A 27,965-nucleotide genomic window follows, 5' to 3' on the forward strand; every position below is an offset into this window, starting at 1 on the left:
TTCTCTTAAATTTCTCTGTGAAACATCTCCTCCCTTGCAGGATTTGATGGGGAATGATTCAAGTCAGGTTCAAGGGTGATGTATCTTTTAAGGTCCTGTATTTCAGATGGTCACTTAAAAAGACCTGCTGCTCTGCAGTACCTGCAGGCAAGGAGTTCTGCTAAAGCCATCAAGATGAAGTCAGAGTGTGTTGGACTCCTTTGATTCTTGATAGGGATCTGAGTTCTCCTGCAGAGGAGGAGGGGCAATTACTAATCCAACTCCAATCCTCTTCCTCAAACATTCCTTATGCAAGAGCCATGTGTTCAGGTTTACAAGGAACAGCCAGGCCAAGAGGCAAATACAAGACAAACAAATGACACCTGCTACAGGACAAAAACCATTCAAAATAACTTTATAAACTCTGTCACATTTCTGCTTTGTACATCAGTTCAACCTTATCCTCCGGGCTTGTTACGGAAAATTGACAATGCTTGCTTTTTGTTTTGCTTTTCTTGAAAGGCAGACACAAAACCAGCCATCAGTGCATTATTTACACAAGTGCAACACAATCTCCCACCCCAAAATTAATTTTTTTCACTAGCAAGGTACTTCCAACAGAATGTAAATAAACACCACAGCTTGAGCAGTGTTTCTGAAGTCAGTTTATAAAGGTTAGGTCATTTCTGCAATCCCCAAATGCCAGAGCGAGTAAAGCTTCGCTCACCATCCAACAGGCTAAAAATACAACATTTCAAGTATTAAATCAGAAATTTCTAAAGACAATCCATATTTCGATAAATAAACACAAGGGAAACAGTATACAGCTCTCAATATACTGTAGGAAAAGTGGTGTCCAGGTTCAAACTTTAGCAAGACAAGTGCACAGCCCAAAAATGTGATCAAAGTAACCCTGAAAACTGCAGCAATCCGGGAGTTCCAAACATGAATCTCTTCTGTGTTTCCCCTCGAATTACTCTGCTGGTCTGAGGCATTTGATTGTTATTTAGTTCTACAGCTGTAGGTAATCCAAAAAATCCTAAATTCATTCCCATATGGAAACAATTCAAGAGAAGGATCCACAGATAAAGTCTATTATCATCTTGTTTCTCTGCACTCTGCTTACAATGGGATGTAACTGCAGGTCTGTTATTCCCACAGTGTCCACAGCTAGGACAAGATCAGTCCAAGTCAATCTGGCTGTGGCTTGCTCTCAGTTTTCCACTTCACGTGTGTCTTCTCCATCAGTTTTCTTATGTTTCCTCATATGTTTATATTTTTCCACATACGCCTTCACCAGGTTAGCCACCTTCATAGGGTTGATCTCTCCACTTTTGCTGTGGCAGATCTGCAGGGGATCAGAAAGGGCACTTGGTCAATGACAGCAGCTCAGGCAAGTGGCAGAGAGGCCCTAAGCTGCCCAGGGAAGCCAATTCCTGCTCAGACCCCCAAGGCTCATGGCAGGGTACATAAAGCAGAAAACAAAGACAAGAGCAGTATTTCCTTCAAGCACTCCAGGAATGGCCCAGAGCTTATCTACAGAGCACCAAATGAAGGCAGAGGCATCTCAAAGCAAAAAGACTAATTTTTACTACAGGCCTTTCCACCCATCCATCCAGTTTTACACAACACGTGGTAAACAAGGAAGTGTTGATATCCCAGTTTTGGGATGTTTTTGAGGAAGCAATGCTCAGATTAAAAGAATCTGTTACTTTTGAGAACACATTTGAGACAGGGAAGAAAGAACTGACCCTACACAAGTTCCTTTATCTCTTTTCAGGGAGGAGTTCAGAATGACTTCAGTAGCAATTAGCACTGCTCAGCTCTCTTGCGAACATATGGGTCCCACTGAAGATGTGAAATTGCAGCCATTACCTTGGGGATTTTTATTTATGATGGAATTTCTCAGTGATAGCAAGAATGCAGAGCAGGGAGAAATTACAGTTCTCTGAGGTATCAATTAACTGCCTTGACCACTGACTGCATCTTTTGCAGCCATGATCTACTCCGCACTAAGATTTGAGACAAAAGTTAGTATCAGCAAATTTGCAAGGCCCTCTTCCAAGGTTCAGGGACACCATAGATGCTCAAGGACCTAATGCACAAAGTATTTTCTCACTTCATCAGAAACAACTAGAATTCTGGCTGAAGGTCCTAGTGAGGGGGATTTGACCATTCTCACCCAGGGCAGATACCATGTAACATTTCAGATCATGCAACCTAAGCTCAGCAATGTTCTCGCCCACTGGAAACATGACCTCATAAAAGGAACAGACTGACAGCTCTCATCAATGGCACCAAAGAGTCTGGCTTAAACCAACTACTGCCTCACCACAGGACTGCAGAGTATGAGTCAGGATCCAAAGATCTGCTAGCCCAGTTATGGCATGTAATTGCTGAAATGGCAAGTGCAATCTAAAGGACTGCCACTTAGGTAATGACTTGCCCAACTCCTCCTCTCCACTTCCTTTCACAAGGCCCTCACCTTTTGCACTGCTTTCCGAAGGATGCTCTTGTACTCCTCCTTTGTAATCTCCCTCTTCTGGTAAAAAGGTTTAATGGCAAGTTTCACTTCTTCCACAGCCCTTTCTTGCATGTGAAGCTTCTTCATGTACTGCACAGGAAAGAGAACTTCATTACCTTGCGCTGTCTCGGGAATGGTTTCTGAATCTGTTTTTTTTTAGAAACGCTCAAACAACGAAAATTCTCATTTCACAATTTCAACAACCCAAGTAATCACCTCAAAGTGATTTCCTTTACAGTCAATTACTGTCTTGAAACAAATACCAGTTTGTGCTATGAGGAGCCCTTGCTTTATGTAACATTTATTCTGTATCTTAAAGAATGTGTTTTAAGCAAGTGACTACAATGTGGACTTCCTGATTTTGGTCTCCTCCCTTCCTTCCAACAGCTCTAAATTAAACATACATGCTACAAAAGGCATCAGATTCTAAAAGCAGCAAACCACAACTGTGAATATAAGGCTTCAGATAGCTCTAAAGACAATGTGAAAATTGCAGAGTTGCCTATGAAGTAACGATTACACCACCAAAACAAGTTTATAAAAACTTGCTCATACTTGGAGGCTCAGAGTGAAATGCATCTATTTGATTTTATGGTATGAAGCAAAATAACAGGCTAAGTTGTTTTCATTCTTGTGTTAGCATCCACTGTGCCTAGAGCAGATAGTCTGTGCAGCAAACCTAAAACTCAGCAACAAGCGACTTGCACTGAAAGATCTCCAAATTGTTTTACTATCTTTGCATTTTCAGTGCTGATAAGGAACAAAACACAGTCCTACCTCTTTACAGGACTATTATGAGAATGGACATTAATTTCAGAGCTGGAGGGGAAACGAGAAAACCAGCTGTTTAGAGAAACTTGGACATTGTGGTTTCTGGAAAGTCCCTTCCAAATATTCACATAAGAAAGTTTCAGAATTTTAAGAATGTATTTCAGATGTTTTAATCCCTCTCTGTCCTATTGTGATGAACCAGTAGAAAGCAGAACTCTCAAACGAAATAAATCCCAAATGAATTCAAAGAGAGGACAGCCTGCTGCTCCTTGGTTAGCACAGTCAGTGACCAAAACCAGCAGGGACGGGAAAATACAGTACAGAAAGGTAAAAAATCTCCCAAATGAAAAAGTTCAAATAAACAGCTCATTAATTTTATGCATTCACTCACTTCCTCATTTTTTGTTTTATCCACTGGAGGTTTGGATGCTTTGATCTTTTCCTCTGCACTTCCAACAGAAGCAGCTTGGATTCCTGGCTCAGATGCCGTAGCCAGGCTGCCTGGCTCTGGGGTGAGGCTCTGTCCTGCCACGCAGCCCAGAGCTGGAAGACTGCCCTGCATGATGAACTGAACCGTGGGCTGGCTCACCGGGGCATAGGGGGGCAGGCTGGAGGGCAGAGCCGGCGCCAGAGGGATGTTCTGACAGTACACCTGTGAAACAGACACCGCACCATAAACGCCCGTGCTGACAACTCACAGCATCAGAGCAGGATCTTCAGAGCACTTTTATCCACCATGAGCTACCACCAGCCCCAATGCCCTTTTAGCTGGTGGACAGCACAGACTGATGGCTCAGACCAAGGCTACCAAGCCAACATTTACAGCCTGATAGCAGTCAGGAAGAAGCTCACAGTTTCTCAGGCAGCACCGTCCTTCTGCAAGCTAGTGCTGAAAGCAGAAGCTGCAGGTACAGAGCAGAATTAAAAGATAATACATTTCTTCAACTATAAGGAGCACCTGAGAGATTAAATGACTGGAGGATTGCTGAGGTGTGGAGGCTACATGAAATGTACCACACGCAGAGGAAGGCAAACTGCCATGAGAGGAGAGTGTTGCACAACGAGGGCACAGATGAGATGGGATGCCTTCCATAACACATGGGTGCTGGAATAGGAACCAACCTGAAAGGAATCTAGATCAGGAAACATAGGCTCGGGAATCATATAATTGGTTGGAGGAGGCTCATTTAACTGCACCTGATTTAACGTTTGGTTCAAGTCCTCTGCTTTCCAGGCCCCTTCTTTTGCTCGCTGCAGTTTGTAAAACGGCATCCCTAGGTATCCCAAGGGAAGGAAAAGAAAACATCTTAAGAACAAAATAACTGGTCAAAGATTCAAACCAAATTTTGTTTTAAGAATTAAAATAAAAAGCATCTAACAACACAACTAACAATAAAAGGATTTTTTTAGCATTTGTATTTTAAAGCTTCTGATAATAGAAAACTTCTCATCCCCTTCAGCAGTTGCTTTCTACTGGGTTTATCTGTTGAGAGTAACCAACAAGAACAACACAGGCAGCTCTGTCAACACAAATAGCACAGGTTCGCAAGCCAAACAGTTTCTGGCAGCTTTGGTTTAGCAGCATTCACAGGAGTGAGCTACAGAGACCTGTCATACTCCTTGGTTTTGAGAAACATTTATAAAGTCTGAAGGCAAAGCAAGCATTCTAGTTAAGTGCAGAAAGGGTGGGACATGGGCTGCCAGCTCAGAGATGGGGTTGTTGAACGTGCTTCACGAGCAAACAAGCTGCCACTGGCTGAGCTGTGCTGACAGCATGTCCTCTCCAATTCATTAACACAACTCACCTCGTGATTTCAACCAGTGCAAAATGCCACCTCTCAGGACTGCAAACCACAGCATCATCCCAGCTCAGATGACAGAGCTCTTACACTACAGCCACGTTTGGTGAGGCACCAAAACCCTAAGCCTTATACAGCCTGTTTCAACTGCTGAATGTTTTCCAAAAGAAACTTACTTGGAGCTTTTCCAGCAGACAACGTGCCAGTTTCCTCCTCTTGAAGATTCCAGGTAACTCTTTTCACTGGTGCTTTTGATTTCAAAGCAGGACCCTGAGGTACCACTTCCAGTTCAGGCTTAGTGAAATTACTTGTATTTTCATTTGAGACAAGGCACTCCTCCTTAACCTCCCTCACACAATCTGCAACTTTGCTTTTGGATGAGCTTTGAATTGGTGCAGCCTCAGCTGGAACATGCATGATAACTTCCTTCTTTGGGGGTTGTTCCATCAGAGATGGACATAATGCAGTATTTTCTATTTTAACTGTAATCTCTAGGTTTGTATTGCTACAGCTACCGAGCACTGCTGTATCACTACTATTCATTAAGTCTGTTTCAGCAAAAGAATCCACATCGCCAATTGGGGCACAAATGTTTGTGATCTCTGGCTCAGGGAATGCAGTTTCACTGCTCACTTCCTGACAGATGGGCTCTGTCTTTATAGTTTCTTGGACCTCTCTCAGCTGAACTGGGGTCTCAGTCTGTATTTCCTCAAGTTTTGGTTGGATGGTTATGGAAAGCCCTTCTAATACTAGCTCCTCTTTTGGCTCTTGTTTCAGAGAATGGGGTTGCTCCTGACACCTGATCACATTTTCAGCTGGAAGCTTTTGATCCTTTTCTGGTGCAGGAGGAAGCAAGGTCTCTTTTGATCTGTGCTTCCTTTCTTTGGAACGCGATCGGGATCGCACTCTTTTTTCCTTCGATTTGCTGCTTTTGTGCTCCCAAGATCGAGACGCAGACCGAGACCGAGACCTCCATTTTCTCCTCTCCCGAGATCTGGATCTGGATCTCTTTCTGTCCCTTGACTTCAAACTACTTTCTTTATCATACCTCTCGTAGCTTTTGTCCCTCCTGTGCTTACGCCTTTTAGTCCTCTCAGTGCTGTTCGACCGGGAGTGGTCTCTCCGCCTTGATCTTGAGCGAGACCGTCTTTTCTTTTTCCTATTTTCATAAAAATCAGAAGTACTTCCAGGACTACCTGAACATGACCTAGATTTCCTTCTGTCCCTAGACCAAGAAGTTTTTGCCTTTTTATCCTTGGTTTTATCCTTTGTTTTCTTTTTTTTTGATCGTTCGTGACTGCTAGAACGGTCAGTGGAAGACCTCCTGCTCTTGGATTTTAACGTGTGTGTTTTGCTGTGCTCTTCCCCACCTGACCAAGAGGTAGATCTGGAGCTTCGGTCCCTTGAGTGTGCTCTATCTCTTGACTCTGAACGTGATCTCTTATGCTCTTTGACGAGTGTTTTTTTCCTTTTCATCTTCTTCTTGCTTCGGGAGCTGGAGTTTGAACAGGATCTAGAACGTGATCGCCTCTCTTCTTGTTCTACCTTTTGGACTTTCTGCTGCTCATCACTCTTTGAGGGACTATCTGGTTCTATTTTCACATTAATACTAGGTCTAATCAATTCCTCCGCATTAAAGAACACATTAGGTCCTTCTCTGCCTTCCTCCTTTAAACACTTTGTATTAGAAATTTCTTTAACAGCAGACGAAGTGCAAGGACTGCTTAGGAGATCTTCCTCATCCACATTATTTCGTTCCTCTGTATCAGAGATCTGTTCTACAATCCTGCTTGCTACTGTCACTTCATCACGAGACTCTGTGTTACTAGATGGCACATCAGAGTCAGTCCCAGATCCAAATATATTTTCTACCCTGTAAGGGGTGAAACGACGGACAGTTTGAAATGTTTGAACTTTGAGATTTTCAATGGAAATAGTCCTGGTGATATTGGTTAGTGGGATCCCTGAGCCAAGCCTTTCAGGACTGCTGTTTGCTGAACTCGAGTCTGATCCTGTTGGCTCAAAGGGATCATATATTTCACTTTTGACCTGCTTTTTCTTTACTGAGAAAAGAGGTGAAGGACTCTCCTTCTGCTGCACTTCATCGTCCACAGGGCGGAAGGTATTACAAAATCCTGGGTTAGACAGCCTGCTGGGATGTCCTGTGTTCCCAGGAATATTGATTTTAAAACTCTCAAAAGAACTTGGGCCTTTGCCCCTCGAAGTGCCCAGCAGTGATGAAGTGCTAGAGCCGCTGGGATGGGTGGAGAAAGACACCCCGCTTGGACGCGCCTGTTGCTGTGGTTCCTTGGAATTTGACTTCTGACTTTCCACCCTGCTACCCTTTCCTGGCTGATTAGTGCTCTCCTTGCCAGTCAGCTGGGTTATACAGGAGCTGGGGATATTACAGCTTTGGCTTCCTGCAGGTTCCGGCTCCACCTGCTTGCTGCTGGTTTCTTTTTTAATCTTTGGTATCCTGGGAAGCTCAAAGATGTCAATTCGCTGGGAAGGTGGTTTTACTGGCTGCCTCACAGTTACACCTTTTGAGCCAGAATTCAAGTTACAGCTCAGGGGCTTTGAAGATGAATCAGGGGGTACAAAGTTTTTAGATTTTCCATTAAACCTGGGTATTTCATCTAACTTTGAGCCATGCCTGCTCAAAGCTGCTGTATTCTGAGTCTGGACAGACCTGGGTGTCATTGAATATTCTGATTTTACAGTTGCCTTTTCCGGTGCAGTCTGTGCAGGGCTTGCTGCAGACTCACTCCTGCTCAGTGAGGGCGAAGACGATGAGAACAAGGGTGTGGAGCGAGTACCCAGTCCCGAGGGAATGGAAGGTCTGGCCATGGAGCTGCTTGCTGTGGTCCCTGAGAGCGCTGCACTTGGGTGGGCATTATGCCCTGAACAATCCTCCACTCTCGAGTCACTGGCTGATTTTCTGTGAAATGGAGCTATGGCACACAAACAGACAATTCAGCATTTCAGGACATATCCGAACATTTTCTGCCAATGTTAACAGAAGTACTGAGCTAATTCTTTTAAGTTCCACTGTGGTTTGCAGACATGCCACAAAGTAATAAGGAAGTCCAACAGTTCTTTTTGGTCAGATACCCACAGTTTAGTGCCAGACACCACATCTTTGAGGCAAATACTAACGTTTAGGAAAGAAATGATTCTGTTCTGTAGGTATCACCAGATTAGTGCTTATTATCCCATAGCTGCTGATTGACAGAAATGACTGTAACAGAGGACATTGGAGGTACTTATTTTAAGAATAAAGCTCTAAGTTTCAATTTGAACGGATTCTTTTCTAGCAATGCCATGCCAAGGGAAGACACAGCTGGATATTATAGCACATATTTAGAACTCTACTTTTGCAAAGAAATTTCTTGCTAAGGTCCTTCATCCTGCTCTTCAAACTGAAGTACAGATCACAGGTATTGAAGCAGTGCATGTCAGACGCCAGAAAAACTGGGTCCTAAGATAACTCTGGTCTATTTTTTATAGTCCTACATTTTTTATAACAAAGCAAAGCATGAAGCTCTTTTGAAAGAAAAAAACCATGCATTAAAAATAAAATCCTCCAGTATCATCTCAGGTGTCATTTAAATACAGACAAGCAACACTATTTCAGAACATCCATCTTATATAACAGATTACTGTTGGCAGCTACTGAATCTTTCCTATATATTCTGAGGTTCAGTAAGAGTATCCCTAAGCTTAAAGCTATGCAGCCTATAGGATCAGGGCAGATGTGGATGAAACAAAGAGGCAAATAGCACTGTGATGTGCCAAGTCCTTACCTTCCTTCTTTGCTGTCAGTGAACCATCTCTGTTGATGACCACATCTGAACTGCTCATCATGAGAAGGCTCTGTCCAGACAGGATACTTCCCAACAGATCAGGCACAGGAGCAGCTTCTGCTTCTTGATCAGGACTCAAGGCAGGCACACTGCTTCTGCATGTTTCAGAGGGGTTACATCTCCTTTACTCTTACAGCACTTGTTCTATACACACACATTACGTTAAAAAGGAACCACAGTCAAGGGCATAAACAGAGCTCAGCCAGGGAAGTTCACTTGTAATTTTGGCTTCACTAGAGTAATTTAGTCCCCATCTTTCTCTGACAGACAGAAGATGACTTCCCACAGGAATAACACAAGATAAGAAAGTAATCATATCTGAGACTTTTGGGTAGCAAATGCCAGTGCTCACTGTGTTGTATAGCAAAACTAAGTTTCCAGTGCATCTATAATACATTTTTGGAGGATAAACCACTGATTATCATTTCAGAGATGTTTCTATCCTAGCTGCCTCTCTTGTCCCCACTAAATCACAAACAAAGATGTATTCCTCAGGCCTAAACTTCAAACTAAAAAAAGAAAGAGTTTGAACCAGTGTTTAACTACAAGGTGCCACTGGTAGGGATAGCTAAGAACACGGCATAGAGAAATTGCACTGAAAACCAACTGCAATGCTCCCACACATGGGACAGCACAAAAACTCTCCTTTGTGCTTTGCTCAATCTTATGAAAATGGTTTAAGTTCTCAGCTCTTGAAATATGGACTGATAAGGTGTTTCTGGTGCTGGACGTTTCAGTTTTTCTCTCTTTGCTTTTGTGTTGATGGGATTTGGGGGGTTGTTTTGTTTGAGTTTGCTGAAAAACAAACTTCCAAAGGGACCCAGCTCTTTTGAAGGAGCTAGACTTAATTTCTGTATGACAACAAAGCAAATTTTATTGATATAATGTACACCAAAGACCTGTAATAACATACAACAGAGAGACAGAATGGGAATGCTAAAGGAATCAGCTGCTGAGGCCAGACCAGGAAACTCAGTGTAGCCCAGACCAATGGAGCCTTTAGAAGAGCTGAGTATCAGCTAAAGAGTTCTATCTTCTAATCAATATGCTACTCAAATAACTCTGAGGACATGGAAAGCTTCCTGAAAGACTCCCTTCAGGACTGAAATAGGAAAGGCAGACAAATAATCCAAGTTATCATAGAAATAGACTACCTTAATCCTGAGAAACCAACCTGCACCATAAGTCAGATGCATTAGAGGGCAGCCATGTAACCCTTTCATATCTTTAACCACTTAAGCTGAGCTCCCTTAATTTCTCTTCAGCTCCCTCAGCCTTGCAGTTTTCTGTGACTCTATTGGTACCTGACTCAGTGACTTTCCTCATCCCTTTTCTTCTCATCATGCTCCCAATTCCCTGTGTCCTACCCCTCAGCCCTGAAAATTCACTGTGGCAGCCAGTGGGGGGCAGCCAGGGCTCCCTGGCCTTGGCAGGCTGGCAACACACAGCAATGCAACTGTTCAACTAAACTGCAGGATCAAAGCAAGCTTCTCAATTTTCTGAGCTCCAACAAACAGCAGCAGAATGGGTGAGGTGGGTACAGCCCTCACTTCCTCACTATGTGCAACTGGATTCCCCAGGCCTCTCGAAGAAGCAAGTGGTTTTTTAAAGGTTAATGACGCTGGAATTTAAAACATACTAATGGGGTTAATAAATAGTCACAAAACAGAAAGTAAAAAGAGTCAGACTGGGGTGGAAGCATCAATTTTAAATTTCAATGGAAATGTTAAAGGTATGATGAAAGAGTGTATGTGTTCAACATAAAAAGAACTGCACAAATTGATGTGGTTATTAATCTATACTTGTACGGGCATGCATGTACACACACATATCACACTTTAGAAGATAGGGTAAGAAAAGGGTCAAACAAAGAGGATCACTAGGTTTATTCTTCTGTTAGGGTCATTAAACAACTAAGAATAATAAAATAGCAATGGACTTTTACCTGGGAAGTCCCACAGAAATGGGTCTAGCTACAGGACGGTGAGACCTCAGTGCTGACTGGGAGAGAACTCTCCTTTTGGCACTCACTGGTGAATCTGGATTCGCTGGAACCTCTTCATTACTGTGATAAAACATGAACCCCGAAATTGTCTGAAATGTTTTTCACATCAAAGAGATGATACCACTATGACAGATACATAGAAAGCACTGTATGTTTTATTACGATATATTAAAAATATTTGTGCAATATACGTATTTTCTGTTCTGCCTAAATAGAACAGCTTGATTCAAACAGCAGAGACTCAAGACTTAGATATTTTTGTATCTAAAATGTTAAATGGACAATTTTCTTTTATTAAAGGATCAAAAAGAAGTATTTGGAGGAAAACTAAATTTTTCTTACCAACAATAATTTCAGAGGCCCCCTCCCCAAAAATTCAAAATTTATGAGTGACATGAACTATGGCATAGTAAGGTTTCTCCTCAATTTGAAGTGTCTGAAAAAGTGAAGATAAGAAAAGGAGAAACACGGAAGATTCCAGTGGTCCATTTAATTTTGTGTTTACTGTATACAAAATATGTCAGCTGTCTTTACTTTAAAAAAACAAAAAAACAATGGATTAGGACCAGGCTCCTTCAGATTCTAACCTTCCAAGAACCCCATAGATCTAACTGAAAGTTTTCAGGAGGCTGATCATTTCAGAAAAACACTTTAGAGGAGGCTGATTCCTTACAAGTTTAGCAACTCGGCCCAGAAGGGGAGAAAGGACAGGCCATTATGCTATACCATGGGTTGTGTACCCAAAGCTGCCTTCAGATGTGAGATTCACACTCTGCATGGAGCTGTATGCACAAACAACCCAACAGCTGTTAAATTACCAGGTCCCTGATCACAATGCAGAGATCTCTCACCTTTCATAAGGATCCAACTCATATGGATCTCCAAACACAGAGAGAGAAGCTGCACCAATGTCTGCTCTCATCAGCCCCAGTGAGGGCTCAGTTGGTTTGTACATGGAAGGAAGTGAGGCCCCACGCACAGGTTTACTGAGACCAAGGGTTCTTGCAATACGGGAGCGAGTAGTAACCTCATTTTTTCCCTGCACAGACAAAGAGATTGGGTTATTTTTATGTTAGGGCAAGTGAATTTGTGTTTAAAGCCCCAAATTCTTCACTGAAGCTGTGTGAACAGCTCATCAGGTAACTGTTACTACTACAGTAACAGTTCACCAGGTTACTACCATCAGCAGTACAAGTGGTGTGCATTTATTGTCTATGTTTCCTTTAAAGCATTTATGAAACTTGAAACTGTGGCCTGTATGCCACTTCAAACACAGACTGCAGGTATCAGATATAAGTGACCAGATAAATTAAGCTTCTAAAAAATCTTTAATAATGTCAATTCAAAATTGTTGGTCCCTTATTAAATGCTGGCGTTCTGGCTCTAAGATGTAGACTCTAGGTAAAGTAGCTGACAAAAAGAATCAAGCTGGTGCAGAGTATTCTGCAGAGTAATATACAAGAGAACACTACCCACAACTGAAAGGGATTTTGAGAGCTCTTACAGCTGATAAGCTGGGTTTGCAAAAACAGCCACAAACACCCACAGCCTATTACAAAGAATAGGTGCTGGCAATTTTAACTGAGCTTGCATAAGTACCAAGAAAACACTACAGATGAATGGCAAGGCAGGACACAAAGCCTGCAGGACATGCTTTACAATCTGATCCTTACAGTCCATGTAACAGGATATGTCAGCACAGCCAGCAAGCCTGTCTGGAAATTGCAATTCACTTCCACATACAGCATCTTTCTGGAGTACCCTGGACACATCCTGCACAGACTCCCAGAAGAAAGAAAGGTGCCTGCTACGACTGAAAGGTGGCATTTCTTCCAGCTGAATCCCACGTTATAGTGCTTTTACAGAGGGCTGAAAACAGCAGACTGACTGGCAGAAACTCACATGTGATCTTACTCTCGTCTTTTTCCCCCTTCTCTTCTTTGTCACACCCTTGCGTCTCTTCAGCTGTGCCCCTGAACTCTTCTTCCCAGCAGCAGATTTCTTCTGAGTTCTTTTTTTGCCTCCTACTTTCTTCCGCCTTCCTGATGGGACAAAACCAGTGATCTGGCTAAGTAATGGCAGTGTATTTTACACTGTACTCCCCTTCTTGTCCCCCCATGACACACTAAGCAGCTTAAAGAGACATACAGCATGCCACCCTCAGCATAGCAGGAAAAGTGACATCATTAGCATTCAGTTAAAAACAACCCTCATGACACTTCTAGCAGAGGTGGTAGAGGGAAAGAAGAAAGTGCATGTGGGATACCTCCACAGCTGTGCAGGTGTGGCAGCACACAGCTGATGTATTTTGTAGGGTTCAGGCTCCTCTGAGGTGCCTGATGTCCTTACCAGTTTTCCTTTTCTGCCTGGTGGGAGCACGTGGTCCCAGAGGACGCTGGTAGATGGCTGTGTTCAGGCCTGCTACAACTGCCTCAATTGTTTCATCCAGAAGAGAGGACATCAGGTACCCTGGCACGTGCTGTGGGGAGGATTAGAAGTTACACCATACAGGTACCTAAAGCTCAGCAACATTTACTTATAAAAGCACTTGATAAAAAATGGATTTGAGATTCAAACGAGGAAACCCCTCACATCACCAAGCTGCCAGTTAAGCAATTACGTCACTTTTTTAATTTACTGGCATATAAAGGACCTGGTTATTCAGCTTCCTTCAGAGTTACATGCATGCTCCCAGCTTCTCACTGTGCTTGGACGACAACTTACATTCTCTCAACCCAGCAGAATTATGCTCCAGTCAACTCAAGGTATGAGCCAAACTAAGATGCACTTTTGTTCAGAGACAAAGGCAATAAATAACAGTGCCTTTCTAGGTATAGTTTGTAATCATCCCTGCACATTGAGAAGTGGAGATAGGAACAGATCCTGAATGGGAAGTGCTGGGTTCCCAGGATTACACCACCATGGAATAGTAAAGTCCCCAGGCACCACCCCTCTCACCCACAGGAGATGACTCCACACTACTTCTAAAACAACAAGTAGGGAATGTAAGAAAAATAACAAGTTACCTTGCAGTCTTTTACTTCAAACAACACTTTCCTCTCTTTATTTTTTTCAACATATAGCCCTGACAACTCAGCTTAACAACAAAGTAATTGCTTAACAACAATGAATCAGATAACATCAACTTCTTCTATTTTATTAACTCTTCTAAAGTTAAAATTGAAACACCTGGGTTTGGAGACAGTGAGGTTTGGCAGTCAAATAAGATAATCTCCATTATGGAGGACATAATGAATTAAACAACTGCTAAAGCCTTCTGGGAAGTCCTTAAATCAAGGGAAAATGTGATTAAAACTTAAGGCAAGCTGGATCTTAGTTCATGGCAGCTATCTCAAACTATACTTAATACAGTAAGACAGGGACCCTGTGTATTCAGGATACTCTCCTGCATAGATTCTCTAGTACTATTAACGTGTTTGAACTCATGTGGCCACATTATTGAGGACACTAACATCTGGTTTTTTCCTCTTCTAACAAGGGACTGATTTTCACAAACACAGAAACTTTAAAAATACAAAATTTTTCTCTTCAATTGGGCTGAAGGCAGTCTACATGTTCTACTGCTACGGACAAGAAGTAGGAGGACAAAAGAAAATAACTGTCAAATAAACATGCTAAAAAACCAGAAGCGGTGCACAAACTCAGCATTAATAGCCACTAGGAATAAAAATAAAATTCTGCTCACACCACGGGGTGATAAAAATGCAGGTTAAGAGAGGAAGCTGCTGCAGCATTTCAAAATAGAGCATCTTGGTCATGTGCTGTACTCCATTTGCACATGTTGTACGTCTCAGATTAAAAGAGCTCAGCAACTACTAACCACTGTGCTATGGACAGTCAACACAGACAGCAGAGCTACTGAAACGTGGGCTGATTTCAGTAACCCTTCCCCAAGGTCCTTCCCCAGGAGCAGAGGCTCCCTAGAGGTGCCCGTGATACCCGGATCTGCTGTGCTGTCGTGATGCGGTTCCTGTTCACCGTGGCGCGGACGCGCTCGCTCTGCCGAGTCCTGGCTATGGCCCGCGTCCGGACGTGAGGGCGGAGCCTGCTGGTGGTGGGGACAACATCGGCCATCAGGGCAGCCACCTCCTCCTCACTGACATGATCTGCATCTTGAACGACAACAGGCTGAGGTTACTTGTCTTTCTACAGGTGAAATAATTTGAAGAATTTCAGACAAAAAAAAAAAAAAAATCAGCATTCCCTTTCTTAAACCAATCAGCTCTGCAGGCAGCTGCTACCCTCTCAAAAGGAAATGAGCACAGACACCCCTGCTTCAGACTGTTACCACAGTATAACAGTTTTCCAGGTAACAGAAATTGCTGCTACCTTGGCAATCTGAGGTCAGGACACTAATAAATTCTTTCCAATGTAACACAGTGCAGTCACACTATGGTGCTGGGATTGCCTTGGAAAAGTTAAAGGATGCTTACAAGAAGCAGCTTCACAGGTTGTAACTGCAGATGAAAATCTTCACAAACAAGATCCTCTTACCAGTCAAGAGTTCAAGTCTAATCTTAAAGTTCAAGAGGGAATGCTTATCAAAACAACTTGAAGCAGATAAAGCCAGGAGGTTAAACATGTCTTCAAAACACCACATGATTCACATTATCTAACTTGGGAGGAAAATATTTACTTTGAGTGGCTACCATGAAACCCTTACCTGCAGCACCATTGGCACCCATGGGGGCACAGGCGGGGCAGAACCATTCATCTACAGGGACTTCACTCAGAGGAGGATTAAGGCATTCCATGTGATACCTTGAGAAAAAAAAACAAACAAGAAAATCAAACAATATGCTCCCTACCAAGGGAAGACAGCATTTTTCCTCTATCCAGTGCCACATAAGGCAGACTCATTTTCTTAAGCCTGAAACTATGGTTTATGCATCTGCTTCTACCAATCTGCAGAGAAACGCTGCTACCTGATAGCTATACAAGGTTCTTCATTCTAGATGGTATTTTCCTCACTTTAGGCTCAAAAAAATCTCAGAAAACTGAGTGTTTTCCCCTCACTGTGTGGTGAATCACTTGCCATTTGAACCCAAGCTGCAAGAAATGTACAGAGCCAAAATTGATGGTGGCAAGAGAAGTACAGAGGTGCTGGGGAGACAGACAACCAGGAAACAACACCAGCTTCCTCAGAACCAACACAGTGCTAACAGTGCTTATACTTATGAGCATTTGAAGCAACTAGTCTACATTTGTCTAGAGTTAGCCATGGAAAGCTAGTAAAGACTGCAAGTTCTTTTATCAGGAACTGCTTCTGGAAGTGCTAACTCTAGAGATCAAGCATATATAAAGAACTTTTCTTAGGAAAAGGAAACAAAAATCAAACACCTTTATCAAACTAGAAATAATATATTTAAAAATTATAGTAACTGTAGGGAGATCAGAAAATAAAATCTGAAGCAATACCCTGAGTTGAGACAGGCTTGTGGAAATTTAGAAAGAACTTGAATATGAGACTTCAGATAAGATCTACGAAACACTGTTTTGGCTTTATATTTTAAACTCAGTGTTCTGATGATACTCTTAACAATCTTTACTGTTCCTGATTTTGTCTTTTTCCCAGAAGATGAATCAGTGTATATGTGTGTATGGACAGTGTATCAGTGTGTATGGACACAAAATACAAAGGAAAAACTAGACTTACCAGATGTCTAGTTAGCTTGGTAGAAGTAATTCTTGAAAAGTTATTTTATATACTCATTGCTAGCATCTCTCTTTGTTTAGTGGGTAACTTCTGACATCTTCAAACTGACAATGATGGAAGACTGATTAAGCAGCCCAAGGGCTTTAAATTCTAGCAGAAAACTGTAGGGCCAGAGTTGTGTTCAAGTATATTCACTACTCTACTTAACATTCATTTTATTAATCAAGGAGGGGGCAGAAAGAGAAGTAAGCAAGAGTAAGAGAATAATTTAAGAGCTGTGGCTGTAAAGAAAATCTTCAACATTTCACAAAATGTGGATCTTAAGCACTTCTCCTGCACAGTGCTAATGACCGGTCACTTGGGACAAGTCATGCACCCTCTCCTCAAGGAGATATGAAGGATGTAAGGTTCTACCCTTCCCACACCCAGATGTTGCATGGATAAGCACAAACACCTTCATCATTTGAAGGTGTGGTCATCTGTTTTGGTGCCCTGCAGCCTTGATGTGTTCAGGACTCTCCACACATACATTGCTAAATGACCAGGAAAGGATGCATCACATCATGGGGATGGATGTCTGCACCACAACACATGGATACATGGTTGGCCACATGGTGAGCCTGAAGAGAGCAGCAAGGGGCAGCCTGCATACCAGACAGTGCCTGTGGATCAAACTCTGGCCAAATGCAATCATGCAGGTGCTCCATTCATTTCAGCCTCTTACCCTGCGTCACAGCCATCACAGAGCAGCAGGCGATCCTCACGGTCACTTCTGCCACACACCTCACAGAAGGTTGGATCATCCTCTCCATCAGTGCCCTGAGTTTTTGTGTTCTCAACAGGAATCTAAATAAAACAGGGATTCACAGTTTATGCAGAACGTGGCACTCTTTAAAACCCACTGTCATGCTAACAATAGTACCGGCAGCAAAATCTACAAGTGAACAAACTGAAATGGCTGTTACACATCTGAACCTTCACTTAGCTCTTTCAGCACCCTAGGGCATGATCAAATGCCTGACAACATCTACTTAACTTGTCTACTGGCAGGCACAAATGACTGTAGGAAACTGCATTTTAAGAATAGGCAAAACAAAAATCCACAAATAAGATCAAAAGTAGTCAAACAAACAAAAAGATGCCAAAAATGAGACTAAAGAAGGGAGCAAACTGATGCCTCCCATATTACCACAATGTTAAATCTCACTTCTGTTAAAACGCAAATAATAATAAACCATCAGTTTATGAAAACAAAGCATCAAACCCCTAAATGCCCCCTGGAAACCAACACCTTTCTGATATCAGTCAAGAGCAATGACAACTCTTTAATGTTCTTTTAAGAGCAATTACTGGCACACTCAACCAGTGCCTTTCAGGGCTCTCCTACTGCCTTGTGCCTCTCCCCCCTTACAAACCCAATTGCTACACAGCATTGCTGGCAGCGGGACATAAGGAAGAGATCATGGATAGTCTAGATTATTCCTATTCATACTATAACAGCACTTGAAGAATGCAGGGCACTTTCCACACGCAGACAGGTTTATTCATGCAGAACAGTTTTCAGTCAAATGTCCATTATACAAAATAGGCAGTTATGAAAAACACTCTTTTTCTGCCACCACAAATGATGCCACAACACAATATTGCAGGAAGTAAGGTTAAAGAGGAAGAAAAAAAATGTCACAGCTCCTTAAAAGGTAAATTCAAAATAAGAAAAAAAGAATTAATTCAGATAGCAAGTATTACATAAACACCCTAGAAGTGTAAACTTTTGAATAACAATGTTATGCCAAATGGCCTGGTTGTTTGCTATAGTCAAAGGCTTACCTTTTTTAAGATTTTACCACCAAAATGTGCCCGAATGTTAATGTAATTAAAGAGGATTCGATCCACTGGACAGGAGTTTGCATTCTAGGAAAAAAAATTCCCAATACAGTTAATAAGTGCATCGCTTTATTCAAATTTTTAAAAGTAATCTTAAATTATTAATGCAATAAGCATTAAATTAACGTAGCAGTCATTTTAACAGCTATTGATCTTGACATTTTAAGTACTTAAAACTGACTTATCTGGTTTACAAACAACATGTTCTATTAAACGTGCATTTTTAGAAAAGCACTTATTTTACTGAAGCAATTTAGTTACTATACAATTGCCAAAACAACATCAAAGTTCTTCCAAACGTTGCCTTGATACAGTGCTCATGTTTTAAGGCATTTACTTTCCTTTGGACAAACGAGCAACTAGAAATGGTTTAAAAATATATTCAGTAAGAGTGATTTATTTGCTTTTCAAAAAATTTAATCACCACTGCTACTGCTACATGCACTGTAAGTTTTGTTGTAATTCTCACCCTGATTATGACTATGGCAACTAGACAGGTGGCAAGGAACTCTGACTGAAAACTGAATTCACAGCAAGCTACTGACTGTCAGTATTCTTTTACATCTTTTCTATGCTTAGATGCTTCAGGGTTGGAACAGATCCCAATCCAATGGTCACAATACAGAATTCAAGAAAATATAAAGACAGATATGCAGAGAAAAAATATACATGTATCCAAGCACAGAGAAAAATTAGTATCTCAGCTTGAAAAAACAAAACAACTGTAGATGCCCACAGTTGTGACCTTACAGCTTGCAGAGAACAGAACAAATCAGGATGGTACAAAAAAAAAACAGATCCAAACTTCAAACATGAATCCTGCCAAACAGAGCAGTAACCCAAGTCTGTTTAAAAAAGCTTAAGAAAGCAAACACCAGTATTACAGTGTCTTGTTCTCATTACAGCACAACAGCACGATCACAGGGGATAGAGCAGAGCACACCAGAAGGCCACGGGACATCACAGACAGAACAGCTCACCTTAGACCACTCCACAATGCAGTCCAAGCAGAAGTAATGGGAGCAGTTCTCAGGAGTCCCAACAGCCTGATCCCTAAATGTGTTGAGGCAAATGGGGCAGTTCTCAGCATCCTCATCAGAGGAGAGGCTCACTCCGTTCAAGTGCGGCTCTGATTTCAAAGAATCAGTCATTCCTCCCATAGTGGCCTCACTTTCTTCCTCCTCTTCTCCCTCCTCCTCATCATCTTCGCAATCTTAAGAAGTGAGAGATAAAAACCAGCTTGTGTGTGCTGCAGGACTTCAGTAAGGGGGGCAAAGGGGGTGGGCAGGACAGGGGTCCAGTTCACAGAAAATTCCAAGTAAGCTTATTTTATGAGGCTGCAGGGGTCAAGCACAGTCTCCCCAGCTTAAAGCAATAATTTTTGCTGTCTTCTTGCTTCCTAAATCCCTTCACTAAAAAGCAATAGATTACTCTGGTGAAAAATAAAGCCTGATAATGTAAGTAGTCTTGCAAGAGATTAAAAGCACAGACACCAGAAAAGCAAAAGATTATCTAAACAAGACAGTTAAGATATGTTAGGCTACCACTGAACAATGAAGTTAAAAAATAAAGTTATAATAAAGTTGCCATGTACCCAACTTTTGTTTTTTCAAGAGACATTCCAGAGGAAAAGTAGCAGCAACACACTCTACTGCAGAACAGCAAATGAAAGATTTCACCAGTAAAATATGATTTTGTGAGCCAAGGGATCTAAGTGCCTTAGAGATCGCTTAAAGAAGCTTGATTTTGAGTAAAATTAAACACTCAGCACACATTGTTGAAGCGTATTTTTATTTTTAGTACAAAGATGTGTTAGTCTTTTCCAAAAACCTATCAATTAAGCCGGTATTTTCAAGAAGCAATAAAAAGTACCTAAAACCCTACTCACTTTGAGGGAGGAGTGGGGATGGCTGCTGTTGGGCTGCCTATTTTTTTTTTTTTTTTTTTTTTTTTAATGAGAATGGGACCCTTGTATTTTCTACTGAATTCTCCTGTCTGGACATAACAGACAATACTCTGAATGATGGATTAATAAAGCTTTTTGACACCTGGCATCAATTTTTTAGTCTGTGTTTAAATCAGTCTAACTAGTAACTTGGAAAACTGTGCTCTTGCCTTCTCAACAAGCTTTAGATCTGATAAAATCTATTTTTGTCTATACAAATATTAATTTGAGCGCAGCAGTTTCAGAAGCACATGCATCTCCAGAGTATGTTTTCAGTAAAATTAACAAATTCAAATAACATCCACACTCCTTTTTCAAAAATTAGTCATGTCTTCTTCCATCCTCCCGAGGTATTACAGCAATAATAATTTATTTCCAGAATTCCCTATCACACATTCACTTTAGAGCCCCATGCCAAAGCAAACTAACAAACATGCTTTTCATAAGTGAAAAAATAGCATGAGCCATTGCTGCAACTTTGACTTCTTTTCCTCCTCATGCTGGGGCAGAGTTCACTCCTGCTGACTACAACTCCACTGCTTTGGACAGCAGATAGTCTTCAAACATACAAATGCTTTAAAAGCTTAGAAATTGGGCACTATTACTTGTTTGCTTATTACTGTAGGATTTTGGCTTCGGCCTAACAGAGCAGCATCTGTGGATTTACATTCCACGGTTAGTTTACGGCGGAACAGCTTTCATCTTGCTCTTCCTCAGTTATAAAAAATGCCTTTTAGAGGTACATGAACAGACCTTACCTTCTGTCTCTTCATCTTCACTTTCTTCCTTGTCCTCTCCACCTCCCTCTTCCTCAGTGTCATTATCTTCCTCTTCACTACCAGTATCATCATCTGAATCCCAGCTATTTCCACCATTGCTTTCTTAAAAAGAGAACAGAAGAGTAGAGGAAATACTTATTTGATGCAGAGGGACAGGCAGAACAGCCCCTCATCAGGCCTTTATGGATGAAGTGAACTCTCAGATTTCTGCAGTGCTATCAAAGTTGCCCACCTGGAGAAACTCCGGGGAAGCATGCCAGTGGTCTGATACACACACAAGCAATGAAGTGAAGCAAAACAAAAAAATTGTCATGGAAAAGGTGACAAACGGCCACAAATACACCTTTACCAGCCTTCTGAGGGTAAATCAATAGGTTCTGCAACCTCGAAGCAGAAAGTACACATGCAGAGAGGCCCCAATTTACCTGTTTCGCTGAGGAGCGCCAGACACTGCCTCTTGCCCTTTCCCAGAGCAGCGTTCCTGTTGATCAGCTCATCCTGGCTGTCATCATCCATGGCGGGACATGGGAGCCCCTGCAGGCGGCAGAGGCAGGGAGGGAGTGCAGCACCTACGGCGGCAGGGCAGGCAGGCCGGCACAGGGCAGGGCAGGCAGCAGGCGGGCACAGAGCGTCCGACGCATCCGCCGAGACCTGAGTGCGAGAAGGGACAGGGCTCTCCTACACCACTGAGCAGTCTTCCCCCTCCATTCAGAGGGGGCTACACAAAAGCACCTATTGCTCCACGAGGTTTCACAGCCCTGCTAAGCTGGATGAAAGAACATGCTAGTAAAAAACAGTGCAGGTGAGAGATTCAGCTTTATCTTGGGCTCCTGGATGACAGCAAAAGGTATAATCAGAACTCTCCACTCAAAATAGCAATAGAAAACCTACAAACACTAAAACCATCCCATGGACCAGCAATTCACGGCAAAACTGAAGGGACCAGAGGCCCTTTGAACAAAGCCTAACAGGTTGAAAATATGTTTTTTTAATCAAAATACTCCATCTTGCCTGATTGAAAAGAAGAATAAAGATTATGTAGTTTAGGTCCTTTATTTTTTTAAAAAAGGGCCTTTGCACAGCTCTGTCAAGAAACAGAGAAATTGAAGACCCCACAACCATTATTCCACAGAAAAGATAAGACCTGATTTAGTACATATTAATGCAATCACATTAATTGTTGTGCATCAGCACAGACTGGCAGTAAAACTGACAGATACTGGGAGATGTTGCATGATCCAAATTCATAACGACAATTAAATCAGAGCTTTTAACACATAATGCTACAAAGCATTAAGGCAGACAGACCCCTGGCAAGTTTCTATAAGCAAGTAATGAAAATATATAATTAACAGACACTTAAAGCTAGGTGTCATATCTCAATATGAAAAAGAAAAGGATTCTTTTATAAGAGTGGTGAAGAAGTTTCAATCAGGTGCTCTTCTCCCACTCTCCCTGGCTCCCCATTACATATTTTGCATATTAAGAGATTTTTTGGAACAAAACACTATGTTTTATTCAACTCTTAATCTGTACCTTTGCACATTCCCTCTTTAAGCCACACAGCACAGCTTTGCACCAGGGAGCCTTAAAAATGTAGGTTCTACTAAACTAGACCAAACTACAAATGGAGTCTTCAGTGCTCAGGGGGAAAAAACCAACAAACTCAACAGAAAGAAGACTAAGTTTCAACACAACTAAGTTCCTATAAAGATTTCTCCTAACTTCAGTAAGAAACTTGCCTAAAGACAGGTTTTTATTTAAATTTGTGGCTGTTAACATGAGTGTTTAAAAACTGTTTAAAAACAATTTACATTGGCTGAAAATACACAGACTCATCAAAAGCCAGTCACTCCATGATGCAACTGAAAAAATACAAAGAAACACCCGGAATTTTTCAAGTTTCAGCAGTGCGTATGTATGAATTATTCAAACTGAAACTCAATTATATAATACCCTACCAAAAGCTCAGTTAGCTACAGCAATGCAAAAGTTGTGGTGACGTGACAGGCAGGACAGAAAAAGGGAAGGACTGGCAACACCAGTCCCCCAGCAGGGCAGTGGCAGGCATGTGTTCCACCCGTGTATTTGGATGCTGTGCAGAACCTGGGCTACTTCTCCACGGGCACCTTGTGGGAACAGAGCGGGTTCCTGCTGACCTGGCACTGCCACACCCAGCCAGCCATGGCACTCCTGAGCCACTGAGGATGACAGAGGGCCACCACAGCCATGGCAAGTAAAAAACATAGATAAGCCTCTACTTCACTATGGCCATTACCTTGATTTCCCTGCTCTCCAGTCTTCCTTAAAGCAAAGCAAAGGAAGATCGTTGTTTCAAAAAGTGATTCCTACAAGCCACAGTTCTGACCAACAGACACCTAGCTACATTTCCAAGCAGTGTGCATTTCTTCACTGTAGTGGAATAAAACCACTACCCGTGGTATTTTTGCCTTGCTACCCCATGGAAAGCTATCCTTGAGGCACAGAGGCGAACAAATCAGCAGTTGTGACTTGACAATCTAAACTGACATATTTATGCTGCAAATGCAAGCTTGTACTTTGCTCAGAGGCAAAACTCTGAGTTAAAGCAAATCTGGTATTGCAGCAAACAATCAAGTCTTCAAATCCCATCAGTAAAAAAACGTCTGGTTTGTGGCTAGCTGGAAACTGACAAGGAGAAACCAAGTGATGAAGAGATGAAGTGAATTTGAGATTTCTAAGCACATCACAAATATTACTTTACAAACAACCTTTTCCAAACTGGGCAGCTGTTCTTAAGAAAAAAAAGAGGAACCCATCGTTGACAACACACCTATATACAAGAAGATCCTTCTATTTTTAAAGAACAATAAGCAGCATTTCTCAATTGTTGGGTTTTTTACGGGAGACATTTCAAACAAATTGCCACTGTGAAACACAAACACTTTCACGATACACTTCAGAGAGTTCACCCACCTGTACAAAAGCCCCGTTTTCTCCAGCACTTACCACATCAGAATTTTTCTAACTCCCCTGAGCCAGAACTAGCAAACACAAAATAGATGGAAAGCATTTTTATTATTATGTTAACCAAGAAGCTTCTTTAAAGAGGGGATGGAAGTCATTCCTCCAAGGCAAACCTTAACTCTACACTTCTGTAACAAAAGGCCAGACTGCTAAAAAGCAACCAGTTATCCCTGAAGGCCATTTGACTCAGGCAACTACAGCTGCTTTTAGTTTTGGGGGTGTGAAGGACGTGCCCTTGTGGCACCAAACCCCTTGCTGCTAGGTCACTTGGAAAATCCCATGGTGTGTGGTACTCCCCATACAGCCCTTCAGCTGCAAGCAGCTCTCACATGCACCAATCCTCCCTTCTGCATCCCACTTTGTAAGTCAGTTCAGAGGAATTTAGGATGGAACACAGATGCAGGGTAATCTGTCCAGAGATCCCTTGTACTCAATACCACTGATGCTTTCAGCAATGCCCACTTCAGTGCCTCGGGCAGGTGCCTCACCCACTCGCACAATCCATCCAGTGTCCGGATTACAGCTCGCACACAAGGCTGGCTGAAGGCAGGCACCGTCCTCCTCCTCAACTTCCCCAGTTTTCAAATTCTCATTTAGAATACCCTACACAAACACTAAACCACAGAAGCGACAAGTGCATGGCAGGTGTCCGATCACTTTACTCGCACCAGCGCTCTCCGCCGCCTTAGGTTTCCTTCCCCAAGACTCAGCTCAGTAAGGCCCAGCCAGGATTGCTCACAGTGCTGTGTCCCTACAGCAGCACAGACTCTGCTGCAGAACACGCTGTAAGCCCAGGCTTTGCTACTAAGACAGATTACATTTTTACACCGAGATGCCTTAAGTCATTTTAATAGTACAGTCAAAGAGCAATTACAAATACCTTCTTCCAGCTGTATTAGCAACAGGGCTTTCTGTTGGCTTCAACAACAGAGAAGATTAAGTGCTTCCTCCAGAACAAGCGTTTATCAAACAAGCACTTCAGGAAACATTTAGCTTTTTGAACTGAAGTCCTTATGCATTACCACAGATCAGTATTTTAATGTACTTGGAGTATGTTCCAGCGAGAAGGCAAGCACAGATCTCTAGCCCTCAAGAGGAGGCACAGCCTGCAAAGGACACTGGAGCTCCACCTCCCCTAACACAAAGCCCACGGAGCTCTACAACAGCGAGTGCCTCTCCCAGCCACGGGCACTTTCCCTCCTAGCACTAGCCCATCTTCTCCTCCACCAACTTCTTAGGTAGTTTCTACATTTTTTAGAAATAGAAGAGCTACTACTGAGGGCATTTACTTTCACCTGCTTGGGTAACACTCAAGATTATTCACAGGTGAACAAAAGTTTCTCACAGAATTTATTCACGGGGTGGTTTTGAATGCTGATCTAATTACGTGGGCCACTACTAAGCCATCATGTTCTAAAGAACATATTTAAGCCTACTAAATTTTCAAACATACGGGCTTTCAGTTGTCATTGGCACATCTGCTTTATTGGTTTGTTGGGGGGAGGGGGTTTGGTTATGTTTTTTCTTGGTTTTGTTTTTTTTCCCCCAATCAACTAAATAATTTAGTTCTCTCCGGAAAAGCAATGTCACACATCAGAAATCATCTAACTTTGTTCCCAATTTCATATGCTACAGTCAATGAAAAGAAAGTAAGAGCTGTCAAAATCATTATTGCACCCAGCTGGAAAAAATCTGGTTATGGTGCGACTACTATCTGCCATCACCACATTCCAAAGGTAAATTAAGACAAATTGGCAGGGAAATAATTCAGATTAACAAGACACTCCTACAGCCCAGAGTTGCGCACTGTCAATCTAGCATGCTCAGGGAGCTTCAAAAAAATCCCCTAAATCTAAATTTAGATCCCTGTTTAAATTACAAAAAAAACCAAACAAACAAACAAAAAAAAAAAAAAAAAAAAAAAAAAAAAACAAAAAAAAAAAAAAAAAAAAAAAAAAAAAAAAAAACCAACAAAAAAAAAACCAAACCAAAAACCTCTTAAATACTGCTAATCAGAACTGCCTAAGCACCTAAGAACCTAACAGATAAGTCACAGAAAATTAATCCTGAGGTAGGTAAGGAAGTGCTTATCTGCCACCCATCCTAGCCCTGCCTTAAATTTATCCACCCTGAATTCCAGGATGAAAAATGTGCACCGAAGCTTCCCCAGGAGCTGACACTGCACTCTTTAGGGAGTTTGTAATGCAAACAAAGCAACACACAGGTTTTGCAAAAGCAGTTTGAAAGTACAGCACCTTACCCAGAGGTGCAGCTAAGCATTTTGCATCCCTGCATTCAAAGCAGCAGCCAAACTGTATGGAATTCCCAGCCTCCAATTCCTTGCAGCCACTGGCTCTGCTTCCAGCTGTGAATTCATACCCTCCAACTCTGCTCCTCTTTCTTAACAGGCTTCTTTTCTTATGAAGAGACACCCTTACTGGCGAGTTCCCTTTCAGCATCAGTCTTTCACACCAGTCCCATCTTTAGCTACAGCTTCCCTGCTGTTTATGGGAATGACTGTAGGAAAATAAAAAACCACAACAAAAAACAGCAAACCCAAACAAGAGAACCCAAACAAAAAGCTCACACACTTTTATATTCTGTGCATAGCCCTACGGAGAAAGACCCACCCACCTACAGGAAAGGAAATAATACAAAATACAACAGACACCCCTGAAACACACCAGCAACACACTACGTGGGAACAACCTGCAGGAGAAACAGTGAATGAAACGACAAAAATCCCACCCACTCCACTGCCACCAAACGTGGGGCGGCCAAGGGAAGGCACCAGTGACACAACTTAGAACTTCTCCATAAGCACATCTCTCTCGAGGCAAAGTTAAGACAAAACATGGCCTTGCGATAAGGTAATGCACGATTAAAAAAAAAAAAGAAAAAAAAAGAAAAAAAGCTTGCACGCAGCTCCTGATTTGTACTGTCAGCCGAGCTGGTTGAAACAGCGGATAACTCCTCCAATACCCGTGTGTGCACACAAGCAGTGGGAACGGGTGGGAAGAGGGAGAAGGGACAGGGGGAAAGGGAGAGGCGCGGACACAACACGCCGGAAACACTGGGGGTTTTGTTTAGTACCCTTGCTATGTTTATACACGCACTTGGTACATTTATTCAGGTCTTTGCCGCAGCAAAGGCAGCTGGATGGCTCCCAAGCCCAGGGGCTCCCGAGCCCGCTCGGCCCTTCTGCATCCCGCGGGACGCTCCCATGGGAATCCGGGAGCACCCGGGGCCAGCCCGAGCCGGGGCTGCCCTCCCGCGGAGGCGTCTCCCGTCGGAGAACAACGCAAAAAACATGCTGTCGTCGTTGCTGTTTATGGGAGCGACACTAAAGGAGCGACCGGGGCAGTTCCCCGCCGGGGCGGGGGTCGGCCGCTCCGCCAATACCCACGGCCCGGCCCCCACCGCCCGGTCCCCACCCCCCCGCACAGGCCCCGCCCGCCCCGGGCACTCACCGAGGAGCAGCCCCGCGCTCACATCCCGGTCAGGAGCCGCCCGGTGCCCGCTCACAGCCGGGACCCCGCGGCCGCCGCGCCCCCGGAAGCGCTGTGGAAACACTGGCGGGTCACGGGGCGGCTGCGGGCGCAACCACCGCGCCTGCGGCGGGGGGGGCGGGGCGAACCATTCGGGTGACGGGGGAAAGGCGGCCGCGGGGATGAACCATTGCGGAGGGGGCGCGTGGGTTGTACCACTGCGGGGCCGCAGGAGGACCGCGCCG

At 42.9% G+C, this 27,965-nt stretch overlaps 1 protein-coding gene across 3 annotated transcripts; it reads right to left on the reverse strand.

Annotated features, from left to right (window-relative positions):
* Positions 1-366: 366 nt before the first annotated feature.
* Positions 367-27,849, reverse strand: PHRF1 (PHD and ring finger domains 1). 3 transcript variants are annotated; one of them, XM_050974654.1, is made up of 18 exons: positions 27,703-27,849; positions 21,652-21,877; positions 21,206-21,328; positions 19,483-19,715; positions 18,446-18,529; positions 17,343-17,464; positions 15,626-15,723; positions 14,902-15,074; positions 13,291-13,420; positions 12,844-12,983; positions 11,793-11,980; positions 10,882-11,001; positions 8,877-9,031; positions 5,250-8,024; positions 4,472-4,548; positions 3,666-3,926; positions 2,465-2,593; positions 367-1,327 (listed from the first exon to the last, which is right to left on the reverse strand). In XM_050974654.1, the coding sequence occupies exons 2-18, from the start codon at positions 21,740-21,742 to the stop codon at positions 1,193-1,195; spliced, it is 5,034 nt and encodes a 1,677-aa protein (XP_050830611.1). In that variant the 5' UTR covers positions 21,743-21,877; positions 27,703-27,849; the 3' UTR covers positions 367-1,192. The 3 variants fall into 3 exon arrangements, 2 of the variants coding, with proteins under 2 accessions (XP_050830611.1, XP_050830610.1); XM_050974653.1 differs by having other exon boundaries at positions 4,397-4,548; XR_007777641.1 differs by lacking the exons at positions 367-1,327; positions 4,472-4,548.
* Between the last annotated feature and the right edge of the window lie 116 nt (positions 27,850-27,965).

The sequence above is a fragment of the Serinus canaria genome, chromosome 5 (genome assembly GCF_022539315.1).
Source record: "Serinus canaria isolate serCan28SL12 chromosome 5, serCan2020, whole genome shotgun sequence".
NCBI classification, from domain to species: domain Eukaryota; kingdom Metazoa; phylum Chordata; class Aves; order Passeriformes; family Fringillidae; genus Serinus; species Serinus canaria.